The sequence below is a fragment of the Lithobates pipiens genome, unplaced genomic scaffold, assembly GCF_037356315.1.
Source record: "Lithobates pipiens isolate NorthernLeopardFrog02 unplaced genomic scaffold, aLitPip1_a1.2 Scaffold_27, whole genome shotgun sequence".
Lineage (NCBI taxonomy): Eukaryota > Metazoa > Chordata > Amphibia > Anura > Ranidae > Lithobates > Lithobates pipiens.
In genome coordinates, this window is record NW_027507788.1 from 11,426,898 (window position 1) to 11,451,934 (window position 25,037).

A 25,037-nucleotide genomic window follows, 5' to 3' on the forward strand; every position below is an offset into this window, starting at 1 on the left:
ATAGTGGCACCATCCAACTTTCTCACTGGCTATCCTCGATGGATCCAGCGAGAATTAGCCCTTGTGGTGTCTGGTGATGGGTGATTATGGCACTGAGGTGGCAGCTGAGCGTCTCTCATGTTGAAAAGTAAAAAAAAAAAAAAACATACGCATTGGATATAAGGAGCACAATGTCTCACTCCATTTTAAATTGCACCATAATCAGGACCCCTGGGGCTTAATGTTTTGGGGTATTGACCATATTGGACACATATAGAGGGGTTCCAATATGGTCAGGGAACTTTCTAAGAGAGAAACACAATGGATATATTTGACAGACAGTCTTGCGCCTCGAGGGTTAAATATAGATTTAGATCTGAACTGTTTTATAAGTGATCTGTAAGTGTGATTGAATCTCCTTTTATTTGGTTGGTGATCCTCTGGTCTTTTGAAAATATATGGACTTTTTAAAGAGATATTTTTTAAAGAGATATTGTTTTAAAATATAATAATTTTGTCTGAAGGATTTTTTTAGAAAAATGTTGTTTTGGGTATTGAGTGCACATGTGTATATATTGAGTCGGAGATGGTGTAGATGTGGTTTCATAGTTTCATAGTTAGCAAGGTTTAATAAAGACACAAGTCCATCCAGTTCAACCTGAGTGAGTGTCTACAATTGTCCCTATCCCTGTACATTGCACACTCACATCGGTCCCTACATTCAAGAAGCCCACAATCCAAGGTCCCCATTCATATACTAGGGTCAATTTTGGACAGAAGCCAATTAACTTACCTGCATGTCTTTGGAGTGTGGGAGGAAACCGGAGGAAACCCACACAGGCACAGGGAGAACATGCAAACTCCAGGCAGGTAGTGTCGTGGTTGGGATTTGAACCAGCGACCCTCTTACTGCTAGGTGAGAGTGCTAACCACTACACCACTGTGCTGCCGGTGATGTGGATATCTAATTTATGGTCATTTGTAGATTGCCCTAATGCGCCACTATTAATATTGCACATTCTGCTGACTCGGTATGTGCACTAAGTGCACTGGATAATGTTGCTATATATTTATGTGTATTTTTTTTTTTATATAGATATATATTTTTTTTATTTCTTTAGGTTTATAATAGTATTCATTTTAATTGGATTTGTAGTAAGAGAAGTAAAATGATTTGACCTTATCTCTATCTCCTATGTGATTTAAAAAAAATATACTGTATTGGTTGGCTGTTGTGACGCATCAGATCGCTGCTTTACCGGTCCAGGGTTTTGAAATCCCCACGGTTTTCTTTTCTCTTTTCCAGCGCCGACAAGATTGGCTAGGTGGGTCCTGATTGGTCGGCGTCACCCATGTGACGGCGCCAACTAATTAGAATGCCTCTTATATGTACATTTACGATATTATCAAGCCTGACCAGTGATGTGTCACAGCGGGTGATTTTGGGGTACTCCAGGTCATCAGGACCCGGGGGTTGGGGAGGGGGTCCAGTGTAAGTTCACCTTACAGATTTTCTGTAAAGCTGAATTTACCCTATACGCTATTCCAATTAAATGTTTTAGGAGTATAATAAAATAGTTAAAAGTGAATAACCTTTGGTCTGTTTTACCAAGCAACCTGAGATGTTTAGAATATGCTGACATAGATACAGTCTTCTATTGTGTGAATTTTGGGGAAATTGGATAACATCCAAGTATTTTTTTGTACATTAAGCCACATTAAACTCCCAAAAAAACAAGTACATCACCCCCTGACCCCCAGAGGCATAGCATGGACACCCAAAGGCAGGGAAGGCTGACATTTTGATCTTGGGCAGATCCAAGGCCAGGGAAGGGCTGTGCGATCAAAGAAAAGTTTGGCACCAGTCATTTTTTTTTTTTAAAGGTATTTATTGAAACAAAAATAATACATGGAACAAACTGCTCTCACGCAGGAGAGTCAGTAAAAAGGCACATTATGAAGAATAAGAAACAGTATGACAATATAACAATACAGTGGAGGAGGGTAGCACCTGCGAACAATATCTATGAGGTTAAAGGCTATGGGTGCAGGGCTTGTATAAACTAGGGGTGAGAGAATGATGCACATGGGATTCAACTACCTAAGGAAAAATCAAGGAGAGGGGGGAGGGGGTGCAGTTTAGTAGTAGGGGGAATATCCAAGTTTCTTCGGGGAGCCCGGCTTCCAGACACCCCAAACGGGCTCAGACTGTGCCTGGGACCCAAAGCCCCCCGAACCCCAGACCCTCTAGGATTACCGTGTGCATCAAACCTAACATAGGGCAACTCGAGAGGGAAAATATCAGTAGTACAAGCTAAGGGAGGATTAACAAAGTAACTAATGCAGTCCGACTCCGGGCCCCAAAAGGGGGGGGGGGCAGAGTGGGATTAGCCCTGTGGGCAAGAAGTTAGCAGTGCCATGGCAGGCAGATAGGTAGGATAGAGCGCCCTTGCTCAGGCTAAGCTCTGATCTTGTGCCGTGTATCCACCTCCTCCCGACGAAAGATTTCGAAGGGAGGGGCGGAGTAAAGAGGGAGAGAAAGCCAAGACAGAAGTAGAGGAGACAGAAGAGGAAGGGGGGTGAAGGGGGAGGAGTGGGTCGGGGAGGTACCTATGTCAAGGGGAGCTCCCGAGGGGAGAAGGGGGTCTCGCTGTGGTGCTAGTCGTCAAGATTAAGTTCAGTTCTAGGTCTAGAGGAGCACCCCAATGTAGCGAGCCCAGGGTTCCCAGACTTTTTTGAATTTTTTTAGATTTATCAATGATGAGACTAGAGGTCTTTTCTTGGAACATGATCCAGGAGATTTTTTTGTTTAGCTGCCGGGAATGAGACCCTTGGGGACTTCCAAGACCGGGCTATGGTAATTTTGGCACTTATGAGTATGTAGTGGATCAGACATTGGTGGTATTTGGAGATTTTAGGAATTGGCTGGTTCAGGAGTACTATAGTTGGAATTTGGGGGACCGCAACGTCAGTGACCTTGCGGATTAAGGAGAAGATCTTGTTCCAGTAGCTTCTGACCCGAGGACACTCCCATAGGATACAGCCTCGAAAGCATAGAGGTGAGGTTTGAGGGTAGAATTTAGCCAAGCGTGTCAGGACCAGATACCACCTAGTGAGGACCTTAACGTCTGCTTCAATGAGAGAGGATCCCTGCGAAGGCCCTCGTAAAATAGGAGTGCCAAGTGTCCATGTCCCATTCCAAGTCGAGGTCTCGTTAGCAGCTCTGCATATAACTTGTTTTCTCCGAGGGGGTGGACAGAGCTGAGTAGATCAGGGAGATTCCCCCCTTCATGTCCATGGCCGACACACACCACTGTTCATAGGGAGTGACCCCGAGGCGATCTGAATTGGTGGGCAGGAGTGTGCGTAAGAAGTGAGCTATCTGGTGAAATCGGAACTGCTCCGTGGGGGCCATGGCAAGTTGGGACGTGCATTGATTTAAAGTAATGGGGCCATTCATGTTAAAAAAGTGCCCAATCCTATAGAGGCCTTTGTCCAGCCACCATTGAAAAGCTTTAATATTTAATCCAGGGGGGAAGGCGGGATTATTAAAGATGTGGGCTAAGGGGTGCCAGCTGGAAGTAACACTATTTAGTTTATGAAGGGTGTCGCAAATCGCAAAGGAGTGTGAGAGGGTAGGGGACATGATCGGGGGTCTGCATTTCAGGGGGCACTATAGTAGAAAGTCGATGATGAAATTGGGGATTGCCTGTCTCTCCATTTCGATCCAGTCTGGTTTAGGGCCTCTCGAGTAAATAGTTGAGATTTGGTTTAATTGAGCAGCGTGATAGTACCAACGGAGGTTAGGTAAGCCCAAGCCTCCTTTCCGTCTAGGTCGGAAGAGAATGTTTTTGGGGAGTCTATGATTGGATTTGCCCCAAATAAATCGGTTAATGGACAACTGAAGGTTTTGGATGTGGGATTGGGGAACAAGAATGGGGAGCGAGCGGAATAGGTAAAGAATCCTAGGGAGGAGGGTCATTTTGACCGCGTTCACCCTACCGATCCATGATAGTTTGTGGAGTGACCATTGATCTAGATCCGTCTTGAGCTTCTTAAACATGGGGGGGGTAATTGTGTTTGTAGAGTTGGCCAAAGTTGGGAGTAAGGTGAACTCCTAGGTAGGGAATGGAGGTGGTGCTCCAGGAAAAGGGGAAGTGTTCTGTTAGCCGGTCAACCGTAGCTTGGGGGGAGGAGATATTGAGAGCTAAGGATTTGGACATGTTAACCTGTAAACCTGAGGCCTGCCCGAATTGAAGAAGAAGTTGGAGGATATTAGGAGTAGATATGAGGGGGACGGTAACAAAAAGGAGGACATCATCAGAAAATAATGCACATTTATGTACGGATTGGCCGCATTGAACTCCATGGATGTCTGGGTGATTCCTAATGGCGATCGCTAGTGATTCGACGCCTATGGCAAAGAGAAGGGGAGATAGGGGACAACCCTGTCTGGTGCCTTTAGAGATTGGGAACGGGTCAGAGAGGTGTCCCTGCAGTCTGACTTGGGCCCTGGGTTGAGAATAAAGGGTCCCCAGGAGGGTCGTGAAATGAGAACCGAATCCCCAATTCTCAAGGGTGCGAAACAAAAAAGGCCAAGTAATAGTATCAAAGGCTTTCTGTAAGTCAAGCGAGATGAGGAAGCCCTCCTGTGGGGGGTTCCCGTCCCACCGAGCCTGAAGCACAGAGATGATGTCTACAGCTCTCCTTATCTGGTCTGGGCCCTGTCTCCCCGGGATAAAACCTACCTGGTCTTTGTGGACATAGGACCCTTTAAAGGAGCCCAGTCTGTTAGAAAGAATTTTTGTCATTATTTTGAGGTCCGTTGTTGATTAGGGAAATGGGTCTATAGTTGCTTACTAGACTCTGGTCCTTGCCGGGTTTGTATGACAGAGATGTATGCAAGATTGGAAGCTGGGTCGATAGGTGAGTTTTGGTCAAGGGAGTTAAAGAATCGGGTCAGAAAGGGGGAGAGGACTTCCGAGAAGGATTTATAGTAACAATTGGAAAATCCGTCAGGGCCAGGGGCAGAGTTTTTTTTGAGGGACTTGATTACCTCACTAACCTCCTCCTCAGAAAAAGGGGCGTCCATGATTAAGCGGTGGGCATCAGAGATTTTGGGGAGGGGAATTCTGTCAAGGAACGAGTCGATCGTTTGGTTGTTACCTGGGTTAGGACCCGAGTAGAGGTCGGAATAGAACTTGTGGAAGGCCTCTAAAATTTGTTTGGGATTTTGGGTCAGAGTACCAGACAGGGATCTGATTTTAGGTAGAGCCCGTACTCTATATTTTGGGGAGAGTTTAGCCGCGAGATGGGGACTAAATTTATCACAATTAAGGTAGAATCGACCACTTACCCAGCGTAGGTGTTGCTCCGCGTTAGAGGTGAGAGCTGTATTAAGTGCAAGCCTAGCTGCATCTAGGCGTGCGAGTGAAGAGGGGGAAGGGTTAGCTTTGTGGGCTTGGCTAATGGAGCGAAAGTCTTTCTCAAGTTTTACGATGTCAACCTATTTCTCTCGCTTTAGGCGTGAAGAAAGTTGTATGATTTTGCCCCTCATGACCGCCTTATGAGCCTCCCATAAAGTGCTAGGAGAGATATCAGCAGTGTCATTGTGGCGGAAGTAATCCTTCAGTTCGTGTTCAAGCATAGTGCGGTGTGCCGTATTAGAGAGGAGAGAGTCCCCAAGGCGCCATTGAGGGGTACTAGCTTTATTTAAAAGACCTGAAAGCGTGATAGAGACTAGGGAATGGTCAGACCAGGGGACTTTGCGTATGGTAGCCTGAGAGGCCAATGGGATGTCTGAAGAGTGCAGGAAGATATGGTCGATGCGGGCATACGTGTTATGAGGTGCAGAAAAGTGTGTGTAGTCCCTAGTCGTAGGGTGAAGCTCCCTCCAGGCATCAATCATGCCCATCGAGTGGAGAAGTTGTGTGATAATGAGGCTCTGTTTGGGTGGCCTCCTGAGGAGGGTTTTGTGGAGGGATGATTTGTCGGAAAGGAGGTCGAAGGCAACATTGGAGTCGCCCCCTAAGACCAATTTACCTTCTATATGAGGAGAGAGGGAGGTTAACATAGAGGAGAAGAAGCGGGTCTGGCCCTTGTTAGGGGCATAGTATGAGATGAAGGTGAACAAAGTTCTGTTTACATGGCCCTTGACTAGAAGGAATCTCCCCTCATCATCTCTGACTATCTTGGAGAGGGTGAAAGGGATGTGTTTGGAGATGAGGATGGCTACTCCTCGCTTCTTATCCTCAGCGTTAGCAAGAAAAAAGGTAGGGTAGTTACGGTGTAAAAAGGTAGGGTTGAAGCTTTTTGGGAAGTGGGTCTCTTGTAGCAGAATAATGTCAATTTTTTTTGAGTGATAGCTATGGAAGGCTTTGCTCCTCTTCATTGGGGAATTCAGGCCCTGCGTGTTGTGTGTCGCTATCTTGAGGGATTGGAGCGTGGGGGAATCGTCAGCCATGGACATGGGGGTGGAGGAGCAAAGAAAGGCTTAAAGGTCTCACCTGATCCGGCGGAGAAGAGGTCATTGGTGGCGACAGGTGGGATCGGTCCCGGGGCCGCTTGGAGGACGGATGGGGAACTCCCCTTGGAGGTACCTGAGGAAAGAGGGAGGTGGGGACAAAGAAAAAGAGGGAAAGCCAGAAAGGGAAGAAAAAGAGAAGAGGGTGAGGAGAGAACAAGTCCAGGAAAGAAGTTATCCTGGACTGTGTGTCAGCAGGGCTGGGCGGCCAGCACCTGCTCCGATTCCCTAAACAGGACAGGGAACGGTAATAAGGCATCCCTGCAATGGGATGTGGTCCTGGTGGCGTCCTGAGGGAAAATAAAGAACCCTCAAGACTACAACAGGAGGAGCGGCAAAAAGTTCCGCTCCGGCCGCAAGGCCTTATATATTATAATAAAACGGCAAAGGTGAACCATCAATAAATTGGGGTTAATCAGTCCCCAAAAAAAAGGGGTTCAAAAAAGAAAAAAAAAAGAGGGGTTAAAAAAAGAAAAAAAAAAAAAGAAAAGGGGATCAAAAAAGTTCCAAAAAAGTTCAGCAAAGCAGGAACCATCTGGGTGTAGAGATGGATCATTCAGAGAACAGAAACCGGCCTAGGCAGAGGATTGGGGCCGTTCCCAACAGGGAACGCAGGCCGAGGGAGTCATCTTGGAGGGATGGAGTCACGGTGCCTCTTCGACTTCTGTTTCATCCACAGCGGGGGAAGCGAGCTAGTCGGAGGGGGCCTCTTAGAGAAGCTGGAAAGGGTCTCCATCTGGTCATGGTCGACATCCTGGGAGATGAGTCCAAGCTGAAGAAGTAGGCGTTCACCGTTTTGGAAGTTCGTGAAGTTATAGGATTTCTCCTTATACTGGAATTGCAGGCGAAAGGGAAAGGCCCATCTGTATTTAATCATTCTCTCGGAGAGGACTTCCAGGAGTGGTTTGAGGGATCTCCTGGATAGTGGCCGGAGAGATGTCAGCAAATATCTGGATTTTATTGCCGTGCAGGGATATGTTGTCTCTATTACGAGATCTCTTCATGATTTCCTCTTTGACCCCATAGAAGTGGGGTTTGACAACAATATCCCTGGGGAGGCCATCTTGGCGAGGAACTTGAAGGGCTCTGTGCGCCCTATCCAATTCCAGCCTGTGGTCAGGGATATCAGGGATAAGTTCTTTAATCGGGGCTTTGACTGTGTCCTGCACATCTAAAGTGGATTCGGGGATGCCTTTGACACGGAAATTGTATCTTCTGATTCTGTTTTCCAAGTCCTCTAATTTAGAATGGGCAGTTTCAAGTTGGTCCTGAACTGATTGTATGCACAAAGTGTTCTGGTTTGTGCGTGCATTAGAGTCATCAACAGCTTGCTCAATCGCATCTATCCTGGCCCCTAGGCTCTGTATGTCTGCTTTAATGGATGTAGTGATCTGTGCAGCATTTTGAGCCAGGCCCGCTGCTAGCATGTCAGAAAAGCTGTTCAGGAGCTGTGCCATGTCAGGGGAGTGAATAGCCTGCATGGCAGGGGCCTGCGGGGAAGCTGGGATACTGCCAGGTGTATTGCTGAGGGGGGAATAAGGCATCCCAGCCTGCAGTCTGCCCAGGAGCGATTCAGTGGATGCCGGGGAGGAGAAGGGATGCTGACAGCTACTCACAGGAGGAAGAGGAGTCAGAGGAGGGTCCGAATTGATGGGGTCTATAGCAGTATTGCCGCGTGGATTCGGTGCGGCCGCCATCTTGGAAGGCTCAGGGGGAACCAGGCCGAAGTTGAGATGCCGGTTAACGTCCCTCTTAGGCAGCCCCTGCGACATACGGGAGGTATCTCTGCCGTGTCCGGAGTGCATGGGTGGTCTCGCTGTATGAATCCGCTAACGATAGCGCGGTCTGGGCGCCTTAGACAGCCGGAGCGGAGCGGAGCTCCCGGTTAGCGCGGCGATCCGGAAGTCCCGTGCATGCGCACTCTCGGCGCCAGTCATTTTAAGTAAATTTTTGAATGCTTTATTGGAGAACTCTAAAACTGACAGAGAAGGTATAGAGCTGAGAACATCCATGGCAAAACTAGATTAGAACAGAACTCCAAACTCACCAGTCCCTTTCAGTATTCCACAGTGCAGAATCAATAGGAGCACAGGCTGCCATTGGGTATTAGAGCAACAGCTGAATAAGGATAGACATAAGATCTTTAGTAGGAGAGACACCAGGTCCTTTCCAGTAACAGATACCTCCAGTAGCCATCCAGCATCTCTGGTTCTCCCCCTCAATCAGCATGTGAGGCCTCTTCTAGGCTTGAGGCCTAGTAAAACCTTTCCCCCACTTGAGCATTCCTATCTCCAGGACAAGCCTGGATGCAGGCTGTATGAAGACTGAGAACATGGCAATTCTCCTACATATATATGCACTTCCCCAGCATGCACCACTGGCCAGGAAACCTGATTGGCTGGTGAGCCACACACACACACACAAGCATAATATTCCCCCATTGGCTGTCCCACACTATGGCCACTACACAAGAGGTGGTAAGGGCTACAATGTCACTCACTGATTTTATGGGGAAAAAAAATCCATGAAACATCTAGGATAGGTTTGGAGAAGCTGAAAGCAAGTCAATTGATTAAGGTTTAGGCACTTTATTGTAAGTTAAGCCCCATTAAGCTCCCCCCAAAAAAACAAGCTTAACACCCTAATTTTCTTTGTTGGAGACCAAAATCCATGACTCTTCTAGGATAGGTTTGAGAAGTTGAAAACTTAGGTTGCGCAAAAGACAATTTATTAAAGTTTAGGCACATTATGGTACATTAGGCTCTTTTTACACTAAGCCACATGTTTTGGGATTGTAAAATATAACTTATTGTAAAAAAAAATTTGACGAGATTTATCAAATGATCTGAAAATTTTCAGAATATGTTGACATAAGCAGCCTTCTATTGTGCGAGGTTTGGGTGAAATTGGTTAACATTTCAGCTCTTTTTTTGTACGTTAAGCCAAAGCTTAATGTCCCCCTAGTTTGCCTCGTAGGAGACCAAAACCCATGAAACTTCTTGAAAAATTATGGGAAGTACATGGTACATTAAACTATATTAAGCTGTTCACATTAAATCTTTTAGCATTGTAAAATATAGCTTAATGTGAATAACTTTTGGGGTGATTTACCAAATGAGCTGAAATTTTCAGAATATGTTGGCATAGATATAGTCTATCTATAGACATAGAATGGTTAACATTTAAGGTCTTTTTTTTTTTGTATGTTAAGCCACATTAAGCTCCCCAAAAAACAAGCTTAATGTCCCTAGATTGCCTTGTGGAACACAGAAATACCTGAAACATCTAGGATAGGTTTGGAAAGTTAAAAACTAAAGACTGTGAAAAGTTTCAGGGCAATTGATTGAGGTTTAGGCACTTTATTACATGTTAAGCTACATTAAGCCATTTTCACATTAAATGTTTTAGTATGTCCCCCCAACAAATTATGAATATTGGTAGTAATATGCAAGCAATTATACGCAGTATGTGTTTTTATATATTTTACTGGTAAAAATAAAGTTTTGTACATTTTTTATATTGTTGTATCTTTGTGATCACGGGAGGGGTATTTAAGGTCCTACCACCTACTCTCTTACTACATATTCGATATAAGGATGATACCCTCCACTGACACATGTCCCTAGTTGAAACCTCCCCCACACACAAGCTTCTGACATTCCTAGGGAGGGTGGTCATGGGGAAAGCTCTGATATACACCTGTTAATGTGCTTAGCCAGAATCTGCCTCCAAATTATTATTGGGGGGATGACAACATGTTTTACCACACCAGGTGACGCCAACCCTAGTGACGTCACTGGTCAGTAGTGCATATTCCTCCAGTCATGCTGTTTACCATAAGGAGATTCAATTGTAGAGAGGTGACCTGAAACAAACCATTTCTAGTAGTACCAGGACAAGGTCATCTAGAGCCCAGAGCAAAAATGCCAAATTGCTCCCTCCCAAAAAAAAATAAAAAATCAAGCTCTAATCTGCATGCTCACCCCCTAAGCACCCAGCTAAAATCCTTTCTCTCCACATATTCCCCTAGCATAAATCCCCCCTGCAAAAAAATGTCTTCCCCCTCCTAGCACAAAACCTCTACCATTCAAATTTCCCCTCTAAGCACAAATCCTCTCCCCCCACCCCCCTTTCAACACAAGCTCCCCTCCCCCTATCCCCCATCCTAGCACAAATTTCCCCACCAATCATCCCTACTAGCACACATTCCACCCCATAAAAAAAAATATTTCCCCTCTACCATATTACTTGTATAGCACAAACCCCTCAAATCTCCCCTCCCAACACAAATCCTCTTCCCTCATCCCCCTTCTCAACATAAATCCCCCAAATCACCACTCCTAGCACTCCTAGCAATTTGCCCTATTAGAATAATTATTACCCCCTGCCACTCCCAAATTCCTCTTGTCAACACAAATCCCCCCTCCAATCTCCTTGTGGTGCCCCTCCCCCCACCTCACATGATACCATAGTGCCCAAGGCAGCCGTCCCTTCTGCCCACCCCTTGTACCGACCATGATTTCTACTGTGCTGTTTCTTTACAGAACCCCATAACGTTCTGTGATACTGGTCTCATGGGGGGCTCCTATTATATGGGGCCTCCTGTGTAATAAATAATTCTTTAGTTAAACAAATTAAATAGTTTTTATAAATAGTAACAAATAAAACATCAGAAAAATTAGCTCCCACGAAATGATAGTTTCCCTTTAATTGAAAGCTCAGGACACGTTTCAGCAGGATGTACGGGTCTTTATTTATTTTTCAGACAAATGGTACGTACAATGTTTTCTCATGTGTCATGCACGGGTTTGTGCCCCTTTCCAGATGGCATTAGGCATGTTCATAGTATTCAGTGTATGTTCTTGGACATAACTTCCAATGGGTGCAGGGGCCAGAGTCTCCATTTTTGAAGACGTATGGTTTCCGGCAGAAGCAGCCTCGTCCACATATCTTTGCGCAGGGTCTATTTACATCTCTATAGTTTTGACAATTGTCCGGACAGGCAGTCCCACATGAGTTCCAAACCTGGTGAGGGTGCTCGCACTCATCTTCTGTGAAGAAGGAACGAGAAAGCATCTGTTACAAGACCACTAAAGCAAAGAATTTTTTTAATCCCTTCCCTCCCAGCCCCAGCATCATCCCTTTAATGGGGTCTTTATACCCCGGGGGGGAGTAGAAGGACTGCCTGAACACTGTGATTGGCTATCATAATGGTCGCATGATCAGGAGGACATCCCACTGGCTCCCCATCATTACCAGATAGCAAAAGTTGTCTATGGCAACTCGGTCACTGTGCATGTAATGAGCACGCTCTAAGCATAAAAACCTCAGCTGCTGATGGCCGCGTGTGGTTGTTGAAGCCCACCCTCTCTGCCACCACACATATGAGTTATACATAGTTAGTAAGGTTGAATAAAGACACCAGTCCAACCTGAGTGTCTACAATTGTCCCTATCGCTGTACATTTCACACTCACATCAGTCCCTCCCCTCAAGGCACCCACAATCCAAGGTCCCCATTCATATACTAGGGCCAATTTTGTACAGAAGCCAATTAACCTACCTGCATGTCTTTGGAGTGTGGGAGGAAACCAAAGTAAACCCACGCAGGCACAGGGAGAACATGCAAACTCAAGACAGGTAGTGTCGTGGTTGGGATTTGAACCAGCAACCCTTCTTACTGCTAGGTGAGAGTGCTAACCACTACACCACTGTGCATGGCAAGAGATTAAATGTGAAACAATGTATAATACCATTCACAAACCTACACATAAAAGCCCCCAAACTTTAAAATGATACTAAACACTTCAATACTTCAATTTCTGGATATGGATGATGCCACTGTTTGCCGAGCAGGCATTTTCTGGCACTTTTTGTTTAAATCAGTATTTTTTGGAAGAAAATTTCTTAGAACACCCAAACATTATACATTTTTTTTTTTTTAGCATAGGGAATAAAATTTCTATTTTTTTTTTTATGTCACACGGTATTTGCACAGCAGTTTTGCAAACACAATTTTTTGGAAGAAATACACTTTAGTGATTACAAAAAAAAATAAAAAAAAAAAAAATAAAAATATTTACCTCATTTTTTTTTTTTATAAAATGTGAAAGATGATGTTACACCAAGTAAATAGATACCTAACATATAGACTGATATGGCATTTGGGTGACAATCTAATATTCCACAACTCATCCCCATTAATTTAACATAGAACAACCAAAGACCTTAATGGGATTTTTAAGATGCCAACTATCATAGAGAGATCAAGTTTATATAAAATGAATCAAGTTTATTGGCATTGGATAAAAAAGACAAAAATTTATTCAATAAAATACATGGAAAATGTACATTAGATGGTCTGTGATATCCCCTGAAGAAGCCAAGTTTGGCGAAACATGTCGGTATCAAACATCTTGCTTTGACCATCGCTGTTATGGACGCTCACTACCTGTAGCATGATTACCTTTTCTTTCCACTTGACCCTCCCTTCTAGATTGTAAGCTCTATTGAGCTGGGCCCTCTGATCCCTCCTGTATTAATTTGTATTGTAAGTGTACTGTCTGCTCTCATGTTGTAAAGGGCTGCGTAAACTGTTGGCACAATATAAATACTGTATAATAATAATAATATGTATCAATTTTTGTTTTTTCACACCCAGGCCAATTCTGACATTTCTCTCCTACATGTAAAATTCATTTTTTTTTTTGCAAGAAAATTACATAGAACCCCCAAACATTACATATATTTTTTTAGCAAAGACCCTTGAGAATACAGTGGTGGTCGTTGCAACTTTTTATCTCACACGGTATTTGTGCAGCAATTTTTCTAACACTTTTTATTGGAAAAGAAAAAACTGTTTCATGCTTTAAAAAAAAAAAAATTAGATTGTAAGCTCTAACGAGCAGGGCCCTCTGATTCCTCTTGTACCAAATTGTAATGTAACTGTAATGTCTGCCCTCATGTGGTAAAGCGCTGAGCAAACTGTTGGCGCTATATAAAACCTGTATAATAATAATTAAAGTTAGCCCAATTTTTTGCATAATCTGAAAGATGAAGTTACGCCGAGTACATAGATACCTAACATGTCACACTTCAAAAGTGCGCACGCTCGTGGAATGGCGCCAAACTTTGATGCTTAAAAATCCCCATAGGCAACGTTTTCAATTTTTTTACTGGTTACATGTTTTGAGTTACAGAGGAGGTCTAGGGCTAGAATCATTTCTCTCTCTCTAATGTTCGCGGCGATACCTCACATGTGTGGTTTGAACACCGTTTTCATATGTGGGCGGGACTTACCTATGTGATACCTAACGAGTCACACTTTAAAACTGCCCATGCTAGTGGAATGGTGACAAACTACGGTACTTCGAAATCTCCATAGGTGACACTTTAAACGCCTTTACAGGTTACCTGTTTAGAGTTAAACAGAGGAGGTCTAGCAAAATAATTATTGCTCTCACTCTATCATTTTTGGCGATACCTCACATGTGTGTTGCAAGCACCGTTTACATATGAGGGCGCGACTTACGTTTACGTTTACTTCTGCGCGTGAGCATGGATGGATAGGGCACTTTAAATTTTTTTTCTTAATTATTTTACTTTTTTTTTTTTTACACTGGCCCTTTAATTATCCTTTTTTTTTTATCACTTTTATTCCTACTACAAGGAATGTAAACATCCCTTGTAATAGAAATAAGGATGACAGGTCCTCTTTATAGAGAGGTTTCGGGTCAAAAAGACCCCAAATCTCTCCTTTCCCTTTAATATATATATTTTATATATATATTTTTTGGATCTTTTACTTTAAAAAAAAAATTAAAAAACGTGTTTACTTTCATCCCGGACCGAAAGTAACGTCATGGCGTTACTGCAGTCATCCAAGGCCATAGATTCGACCAAAGAGTATCTACACTTTGATTGACTATGGGAGTAGCCAGCTGCACTGCTGGATTATTTCTCGGGCGAACCGCCGGAAACAGTAAGCTGGAGAAACAGTGGAGTGCGGCGGGAGGGACAGTCCCTCCCAACGCTTCTGAAAGCATAATGAGTGGGAGGTGAAGCCTCCATCAATCTTCATATAATATACCACCCCCCATTGTGTTTAGCTAATTAGTGGGCATGGAGGAGGAGGGAGGGAGTGGGCCATCACTTACCACTCTATAGTCACATGGACTGCTCAGCTGTGATAGTAGCCATGGCGGCTGGTGCTCCATCTGTTTCAGACAGACCTGACCACAGACCCCCCCCCCCCCTATTGCTCCAGCACATCACCACATAACATTGACAACACTACCCACCACCCCAATTGCTGGCTCATCCTCTCGCTCTCCAGGCCCCTGTCAGCCCCTCACATACCCCTGCGGGTCATGGCTGTGGTTTTCCCCCCTCTATTTCCTCCGTGTCCTGGCCGTCGCTTCTCCTCCCGGCCAATGGGGTCTCAGGAACAGCTTCCTGATTGGCCGGGCTGTGGCTACTTTGTAAAGAAAACAAGGCTTTGCGCACTATTTGTGTTGATGATCCTGGAATGTATTTATCTGATTTCATATGTAAGTTCGGTTGGGCTTTCATGTAGACTTTAGTTGTATTTGGCGATTGTAGTAGATTGCTATTGTGACTCCGCTGCCTGCTGACTTACCGTGACCCCCTGGATGGGCCTGGCACACTGCAATCAGCGCTGTAAAGAGAGACAGAAGAGAAGAGTTCAATCAGTTCTGAAAAAGCACAATATGTACAGCCAATTCCTTGTTTTGATTGGTCCTGAGACTCCCTGGCCAATTAGGTCACAGGAACTGCTTCCTTATTGCAATGACTATTCATTTCAGTAATGAGAGCCAATGAGAGCCGAGCATAATGGTCTTTTGCAATGGTTATGACAGCACAGCTATATATGTGTATGTGTGTATATATATGTATATATATATATATATATATATATATATATTTATGGTCAAAGCCCTATGGCCGATACGGATATGAACAAGTAGCCTCTACCATAAGATTAACCACATGAAATGGACCTGAAGTGTGCCCTGGTCTGATGGTCGGTATACCAAAATAAGGGGGCATACCCTAGATTAGAAATTAATATATGTGAAGAGAAATGAATTTGAGAAATGCCCTGAAAAGGGGAAGGGAGGGTGGGTGCCGCGCACCGGAAACCGACAAAGACCACAGGCGAGCGGGCTGGTTAAATACCCTCCGGGCTCCTCCCATAAATTCAGGCCACCACACTGGCCTTCTTACTTATGGTCAAAGCCCTATGGCCGATACGGATATGAACAAGTAGCCTCTACCATAAGATTAACCACATGAAATGGACCTGAAGTGTGCCCTGGTCTGATGGTCGGTATACCAAAATAAGGGGGCAAAACATTCAGGTAGGGGTGCAGTTTTATTAGTTTTAGCTTAATTAGTTGAGCGAGTTTGGTGAATGCTTGTGCCATTTCCACCCGAGGATTGGGAATGTACCGGGCGAGGTAGGCAGGGTCCCAACTGCTTAGTCTTTCAATGACGTGACTTGGGACCCACGCCAACATGCTGCCAAGGGTGCTCAAATACTAAAGAGTGTCCACGGTATGGACCGGGGACGAGGTGTAGGCTGTGTAGAAGAATCCCATGTGTTTGGGAAACTGGCAGGTACACCAGTGTTGGCACGAAAGCAATAGGGAACTAGAGTCTACGCGTTCCGGTAGGAGTGACAGTAGGTCGTCAAGTACGGTTACTTGATACCAAGCCCTGCTTCTCTATAGAAATGGACGTCCATCCTGGAGTCAGATTTCTGGGTTTTAGACACTGCAAGGAGGAGGATGAGATGAAGTTGGTAGCGAGCCAAGTAACGACTAAGCAGAACTTGGCCTGCGGGATTGCTGAAGGCCTGGAATGAACATACAATGGACATTAAACTGGTGCCACCGGGCTAACTGCAGCGGTCTGCGCAGGAAGGACACAACCGAGAGCGGTCCAGACCTGGCTTCAATAACAAGATGAGCCTCGGCCCAGTTGTCGGTGGTGAAAGCCACGGCCTGTCCTGTCCTGACATGACCCCAGATACGAGAGGCTGTCATGACCGGGTATAGCCTGAAGAGGGAGGAAGTCCAGGTAAACCGGGGTTTAGGAGTCTCCCTGATGCCATGGTCCTGTAAACCAGTGGTGGCCAAAAATTTCCGCGAAGCCTGTGTAGGCTGTGGCATCTGTCACTACCAGGGGCGACAGGGGCATCGTAGACAGTCTAAACACCGATACATCAATCCATGCAGTAAGGAACCTTCCGACATTGACAGGTCTGCTATTGCCACGGCATCTAAATCAAGGATCTAAGAAGGGTCCTGTGTCCGTGAGGGGAGGACTAGGAGGCGTGACATCAAGAACGATCCTGGGGAATGGCCCGTATTGCAGATTTGAACATTCGTCAGGTAGTGTCTGTGTAGAACCTGGCTGCCAGTGCTACCAACAATAAATTGGCTAGGCCATGGAAAACCACAAAGGGCCAGGTAGATGGCCGCTTGGATGACTAGACTGGGGAATATGCGAGGATTTCATGTCCCTAAAGATGGCAGTTGTGATGGGCGAGCGTTTTCCGTTGGCTATGGGTGATGCCTCTGGATGCCTCGACGTGGGGATCTTGCTGTATAAGCCATAAAGACAGGTGGCTCTCCGGGCCCTGTAAGGATGAGAAATGCTGAGCGCTGGCTAGGCATAGCCTGAGCGTGTTACAGGAAGAAGCCAGTTGCGTGTGTCAACACGATCCAGGTGCTGGATGGAAGTTGAACTCAACTATCCTAAGGGAGAGACCGACAGACAGGAAACGGTGAGTGGCTTGTAAGAAAAGCCACAGGAGACAAGTGGCCAACTAAGTGCTGCTGAAAACGACGTGTAGCCAGTTTGTGTGCTTGCAAAAGAATGATTGCAAGACGTTATGCTAAGTCGCGAGCCTTGGCACGATTGCAAAAGTAGTGTTTAAACGTGTGCTTGCGACAATTGCGTGGGAGTTTGTCACTGGAAATGTGTTCATAGTGACTGTGAGAAATTCGTGTTATCGCATGTGCTTTGTGAAGACTGCAGGAGTTGTGCTTGAACATGTGTTTGGGTGCGTGCTTGCAACGATTGCAAGATGTTATGCCAAGATGCGTGCTTGCAACGATTGCAAGATGTTATGCTAGGATGCGTGCCTGCAACGATTGCAAGGAGTTACACCAGGATGCGTGCTTGCCATGATTGCAAGATGTTATGCCAGGATGCGTGTGTGCAATGATTGCAAGAAGTTATGCCAGGATGCGTGCCTGCAATGATTTCAAGGAGTTATGCCAGGATGCGTGCCTGCAACGATTGCAAGAACTTATGGTAAGATGCATGGGTAGCCAGGTCGGAAAAGACAGAAGTCCATCCAGTCCTAACCACAATCAAACAAATAAATATCGCACAACCCGACACACCCAATTCTACACCCACAGCTGATCCAGAGGAAGGCAAAAAACCCCAGCAGAGCATGGCCCAATTTGCTACAGCAGGGAAAAAATTCCTTCCTGATCCCCCGAGAGGCAATCGGATTTTCCCTGGATCAACTTTACCTATAAAATAAGTACCCCGTTACAATGTACATTTAGGAAGGTATCCAGGTTTTTCCCAAAGCAATCCATTGAGCCAGCCGGAACTGCCTGCTAGCAATGATTGCAACAAGTTTGTGCCTGGACATCTGCTCGCAATGATTGCAAGAGGTCTTATGCTCGAATGCGTGCTAGCAATGACTTGCCAGAGGTCTATGCCTGAATGTGTGCTTGCAATGATTGCAAGAAGTCTATGTTTGGATGCGTGCCTGCAACGATTGCAAGAAATCTACGCTTGGATGCATGCTTGCAATGACTGCAAGAAGTCTACGCATGGATGCGTGTTTGCAATGATTGCAAGAAGTCTATTCTTGTATGCGTGCTTGCAACGACTGCCAGACTTCCATGCTTGAATGCGTGCTCGCAACGATTGCACGAAGATTATGCTTGATGCGTGCTTGCAATGATTTGCAAGAAGTCTATGCTTGGATTCGTGCTTGCAACGATTGCAAAAGTCTACGCTTGTGCGAACTTGCAACGACTGTACGACGTCCATGCCTGAATGAGTGCTCGCAACGGTCGCAAGAAGTCTACACTTGAATGCGAGCTTACAACGCTTGCGAGAAGTCCAGGCCTGTATGCGTACCCGCACCAACTGCAAGACGTCCATGCTTGACTGCGTACTAGCAACGATTGCAAGAGGTCTATGCTAGGATGCGTGCTTGCAACGATTGCTAGAAGTCTATGCCCGGATGCGTGTTTTGCAACGATCGCAAGACGTCTACGGTTGTGTGCGTCCATGCTTGGATGCGTGTATGCAAAGATTGCAAGAAGTCTATGCTTGAATGCGTGCTTGCAACGATTGCCAGAAGTCTGTGCCTGGGGATGTGTTTGCATGTCAGATGCGACCGACTCGAAACGGGGCACTGTATACTACGGTCCATTTAATGAAAAGCTGTTATGACAGAGGCATAAGCCGGTCATGCCGTGACTGTGACTGATGATGAACCGGACTCTGGAGCGTGCACTGAAATGAGGCTAAAGCACTGGGGCACACCGTAACGAATCGGTGCATGTATGCAACTGGATTCGAAACGGAGCGCGGTACGTGGCGGTGAAATTTATTTGATTGCCATGACAGAGGCATGAGTCGGTCGTGCCGCTGTTGCGACTATCCGTTAATCATGCATGCTGTAAAGCAAGTACTGGAATGTGGCTGAAATACCTGGGGCGCCGGGACGAATCGGTGCATCGTAGATGCGACTGGATTCGTATCGGACGTCCTACGTGACAGTGAAATTGATTTCCCATGACAGAGTCATGAATCAGAGAACCGAAACCTGCAACCAACAATGAATCCTGACTCTGGAGCATGTACTGAAATGAGGCCGTAACCAACTGGGGCACACCGAAACGAATCGGTGCATCACAGATGCGACTAGATTCGAATCGGAGCGCGGTAAGTGACAGTGAAATGAGTGACAAAGTATGCCATGACAGAGGCCCGAATCGGTCGCGCCGCGATTGCGACTGACAACGAACGGGACTCCGGAGCATGTACAGAAATGAGGCCGAAAATACCTGGGGCACGCCGGGACGAATTGGCGCATCGTAGACGCGACTGGATTCGTATCGGAACGTGATATGTGACAGTGAAATGATCCCATGACAGAGACCCGATCGCTTAGCAACGAGCGGGCTCTGGAGCATGTACCGAAATGAGGCCGACACAACTGGGACACGTCGATCGAACCTGTGCGTTTTTCTGAGAAATGCGACCGGTTTCGACTCGAACGTACTAGGTGACAGTGAAATGATTCCCATGCCAGAGACCCGATCGATTAGCCACGAGCGAGCTCTGGAGCATGTACCGAAATGAGGCCAACGTAACTGGGACACGTCGATCGAACCTGTGCGTTTTCTTTGAGAAATGTGACTGGTTTCGACTCGAACGTACTAGGTGACAGTGAAATGATTCCCATGACAGAGACCCGATCGATTAGCCACGAACGAGCTCTGGAGCATGTACCGAAATGAGGCCAACGTAACTGGGACACGTCGATCGAACCTGTGCGTTCGAGAACTGCGACTGGTTTCGATTCGAACGCACTAGGTGACAGTGAAATGAATTCCCATGACAGAGACCCGATCGATTAGCCACGAAACGAGCTCTGGAGCATGTACTGAAATGTGGCCAAGCAGTTAGGGGCATACTGGAATGAATCTGCGCATTTAGCGGATGCGACTGGATTCGAATCGGAGCGCCGTGCGTAACAAAAATGAGTGAAATGATGAAATGACCTACGTGAGCCAGCCATGGCAGAGGTAGGAGTCGTTGTGCCGTGAGACGCGACTGGCAACGTTTTTGACTGTGGAACACGGTAACGAGACTATAACAAGTACTAAAACAGTGCAATTTTTCCTACCAGCAATATCTACCGAAATGACGCCCGTGAAATGAAGGGCGCTGCGAAATTGGAGCGTATTGAGTGATAACAACCGGTATCATCACGAACGATTCGATATTTCAGGTTTTAACGACACTAAAAATAGTACAGGAAGGTCAATCGAGACCCTTACCTGCGGCAGTCGAGCTGGCGACATTGTACAGAGCCGGCGACGTTGTACAAACGAACGGGAAAGAAAACCACGAGAGAGACGTTTTGTCCGAATGGAAACGAAACACGAGCCGTCGGCCTAGTGACGTAGTGCCGCGCACCGGAAACCGACAAAGACCACAGGCGAGCGGGCTGGTTAAATACCCTCCGGGCTCCTCCCATAAATTCAGGCCACCACACTGGCCTTCTTACATATATATAAATACAGAATTAATATATAGATTTTTTATTTATTTATAATAAATACATAAATAATAGGAAAGTATAGTGTGTATATATTATTGTAGTGTTTCCAATTCCACTCCAGAAGATTTACTCCCTTCGTGACCAGCCAATTTTTTGTTATTCGTTAATGCAATATATAAAGTGGTAATTGCTCAGTCATGCAACACTTTACCCAAACAAAGTTTATATATTTTTTTCCCACAAAAATAGAGCTTTGTTTTGATGTTATTTTATCACAACTTTTTTTTTGTTTTTTGCTATATAAATGAAAAAAGACCAACATTTTTGAAAAAAAAATATTTTTTACTTTCTGTTATAAAACATATCCAGGGGCGGACTGACCATTCGGCCCCTCGGGCACTGCCTGAGGGCCCTGGGCCACTAGGGGGCCCCATCAGGGTTTCCAGCCTCAGTAAAACCAGGGACAGTATGAAAAAAATCTGTGTTTTTTTTTTTTACATCTGTCTTTGAAATGTCCCTTACCGACATCCTTTTGGTCTAAAAATTCTGAGATTATAGCTGCCCCACCTCTCCAGTACCTTCTCAGCCAATAGAAACATGTCTGTGTATACTGTGTGTACATGTCTGTGTATACTGTGTGGCCCCATAATCTCTGATTGCCTGGGGGGCCCCATAATCTCCTATTGCCCGGGGGGCCCCATGAGTTGTCAGTCCACCCCTGAACATATCCAATAGAAAAAAACATTTAATCAAATTTCTTCATAAATAAATTTTGGCCAAAATTTATTTTGCTACATGCAACAAAAAAATCACAATATGTTTATATTGATTGGTTTGCGTGAAAATTATAGAGCCTACAAACTATGTGATATATAGTGGAATTTTCTTTCTTCTTTTTTTTTTATACTACTAATGAGTAGTCAAGTGCTTACTCACCCAAAGTAACAATAAGAAGAATGTTGGTGATTCTCATCTTTATGCCTTTAGGTAGCTAAAAAATAAATAAATACATAAATGAATAAATAAATAAATAAATCTGTCTCTGGAAAAAGGTGCAAGTTGTTCTTTAATAAATCCTGCCTGTTGCTGAATTCTCCTTTTCTCTCCTTCCTATCTCTGTTGTCTGTCATTCAATGGCATTATTATGCAACAAACATAGATCGCTATATACAATCTATCTATCTATCTATCTATCTATCTATCTATCTATCTATCTATCTATCTATCTATCTATCTATCTATCTATCTATTTATCTCTATATGTATATCTATCACCCATGTTGGGTGTGTGCAGTCCTGACCTGTATGTGTATATATATATATATATCTATATCTATATATCTATATCTATATATCTATATCTTTATCTATATATCTATATATCTATAGAGAGAAAGAGAGAGAAATCTATATCTATAGCTATATCTATAATCTATAGAGAGAGAGATCCATATCTATATCTATAGAGAGAGAGAGAGAGAGAGAGAGATCTATATCTATATCTGTATCTAGAGAGAGAGAGAGAGAGATCTATATCTATATCTGTATCTAGAGAGAGAGAGAGAGAGAGAGAGATCTATATCTATATCTGTATCTAGAGAGAGAGAGAGAGAGAGAGATCTATATCTATATCTATAGAGAGAGAGAGATCTATATCTATATCTATAGAGAGAGAGAGATCTATAACTATATCTATAGAGAGAGAGAGATCTATATATATATATATATATATATATATATATATATATATATATATATATGAGCCACATGTTGAGTGTGTGCAGTCCTGACCTGTATGTGTGTGTATATAGATTATATATATATATATATATATATATATATATATATATAGATCTCTCTCTCTCTCTCTCTCTCTCTATATATATATATATATATATATATATATATATATATATATATATATATATATATGAGAGAGAGAGAGATCTCTCTATATATATATATATATATATATATACACAGAGTATAGTAATATAGTTAATATTACTACTACTTGTCATAAATGAGATTTAACACAGTTATAAATATAATTGAATCTCTTTATATCCAATCTAAAGGAACTCTCCTACCATTCTTTAGTTTATTGGGTCTGTTATCAGTGGCATTACTATACAATGATTATATTTATGTATAATATATTTTATAATTCTCTGCTTTTGATGTAGCAAACTGAGCAAAGTTATGATAAAATTGCAGTTCTTCCTTTATATAATGTATCTGTATAAAAAGATACATCAATAAGTCGGGTATATCTTTGTGAATCTGTCTACATGACAAGTCGGGATCTATAGTATAATAATAAGGGGAGATCCTGGGCTCCAAAGAAGATTATTATATAAATGTTAATGGTGTTTCCCTCCCCATCAGTTGCTCCCTGTTTCTTTGTAATTTTCTGTTTCTTTGTAATTAAAATAAATAAATAAATAAAGCGGAAATGTTAAACAAAATCATAGAATTCTTTTAAAATCACTTCCACCTGTTTCCAGATATAATTTAACAAAAAAAAAGGAAAAAAAGTGAGAAATCTGATGGCGTGTGGAGTCACTTTTCAATTTGCTTACCTTTGACACATTATTGACTTTTTATTTGTAAATATTTGTTAGAACTAAACTCACTAAAAACTCTCAGCCATTCTATCTAATAATAGAACTGATAGAACAGAATTCTAGTCTGCACATTCCTTGGAATTGTTACTTTGTTTCCAGTTATTACAGAATAAGATCTCCTCCAGACAGGAAAATATCTATATTGTCATAGAGAACAATGGAAGGATGATAGAAGAGTTTCCACCGATCAGTTTGTGTTTGTATCTGATGTGTCTGGATAGTTTACTAGAGAATAGTTACAATTTAGTTGTATTTGATACTAATTTCTGCTATTGGTAATTGTATTGTGTCAAAGAGGGAAATTTACTAAAACTGGCGCACAAAGAATCTGGTAAGGCTGTGCATGGTAACATGGTATCAGCTTCTAAGTTTTATTGGCAAAGCTTAATTGAAAGAGCTTAAAGTGATACTAAAGGTTCATGTTTAAAAAAAACAAAAAAAACAAACATATCATACTTCCCTCCACTGTGCAGCTCGTTTTGCACAGAGTGGCCCCCGAACCTGCTCTTCTGGGGTCCCTCGACAGCTCTCTTGGCTCCTCCCCACATCAGATAACCCCCTGGGAGAAGCGCTCTTCCAGGGGGATTACCTTGCGGGTGTGCTCCCGAGTTCAGCATTCGGCGTCCATAGACGGAGAATGCAGGACTCGGCCACGCCCCACGGCGACCGCGTCATTGGATTTGATTGACAGCAGTGGGAGCCAATGGCTGTGCTGCTATCAATTTTTCAAATCAACAGCCAAGAACCCCCTGGCAGAGAAACAGCACGTCCCTGTGGGACAAGTTTGAGGGCTCAGGTAAGTAAAATGGCAGCGGGGGGGAGGCTGGGGGGCCGGTCACTGACAGTTTTTTTTTACCTTAATGCATAGGATGCATCAAGATGAAAAAACACTTACCTTTACAACCCCTTTAAGTTAGAAGCTGATTGGTTACCATGCACAGCTGTACCAGATTCTTTGTGCACCAGTTTTAGTAAATCTTCACCAATGTGTCTTGTTCCGTTCCTTATTGTGATGTTGTATCTTGTATCCTAATCATTTCCCTTTAATAAAGGGATTAATAAAGTATTCTAAAGTATTCTGAAGAACCTGAAGGTTAGTGTGTACTTACAGTCCCCGAGTGGTGTTCTCTGTCCCTCTAGGTGGGAAAATGAAAATCACAAATTCAGTATTTACATGATTTTATACTAGATTGAGGGGGGAGGGATCCAGTCCAGTTGTGGTGTGATGGATTATTTGCACGTTCATTGGGAAATGTCTATCAGGAGGAGTATACAGTAAAACCTTGGACTGTGAGCATAATTTGTTCCAAAAACATGCTTGTAATCCAAAGCACTTGTATATCAAAGCAAATTTCCCTATAAGAAATAATGGAAATGCAAATGATTCGTTCCGCAACCATTTTTTCAAAGGTCCTGCAGTTTATGGTCCATATAAAAAGAATATAGCGATGTGATTGGTTGTGTAACCATAAAATGTTCCATCCACAAATAGAAGCCTCCACAAGGGGATTATAAGCAAAATTCAGCAGGAGATCCAGAGTATAAAAGAGAAGAGAGGC

At 43.9% G+C, this 25,037-nt stretch overlaps 1 protein-coding gene across 1 annotated transcript in view; it reads right to left on the bottom strand.

Moving 5' to 3' along the window:
• Positions 1-24,621, bottom strand: part of LOC143933353 (uncharacterized) — a 34,969-nt gene extending 10,348 nt beyond the window's left edge. Inside the window, exons 1-5 of the mRNA XM_077456219.1 lie at positions 24,588-24,621; positions 21,788-21,842; positions 15,140-15,178; positions 11,339-11,553; positions 7,151-7,334 (exon numbers count right to left, since the gene is read on the bottom strand). Of these exons, the coding sequence (XP_077312345.1) occupies positions 7,151-7,334; positions 11,339-11,553; positions 15,140-15,178; positions 21,788-21,824 (475 nt within the window). The 5' untranslated portion in view covers positions 21,825-21,842; positions 24,588-24,621. The remainder of the gene's footprint in view (positions 1-7,150; positions 7,335-11,338; positions 11,554-15,139; positions 15,179-21,787; positions 21,843-24,587) is intronic.
• Between the last annotated feature and the right edge of the window lie 416 nt (positions 24,622-25,037).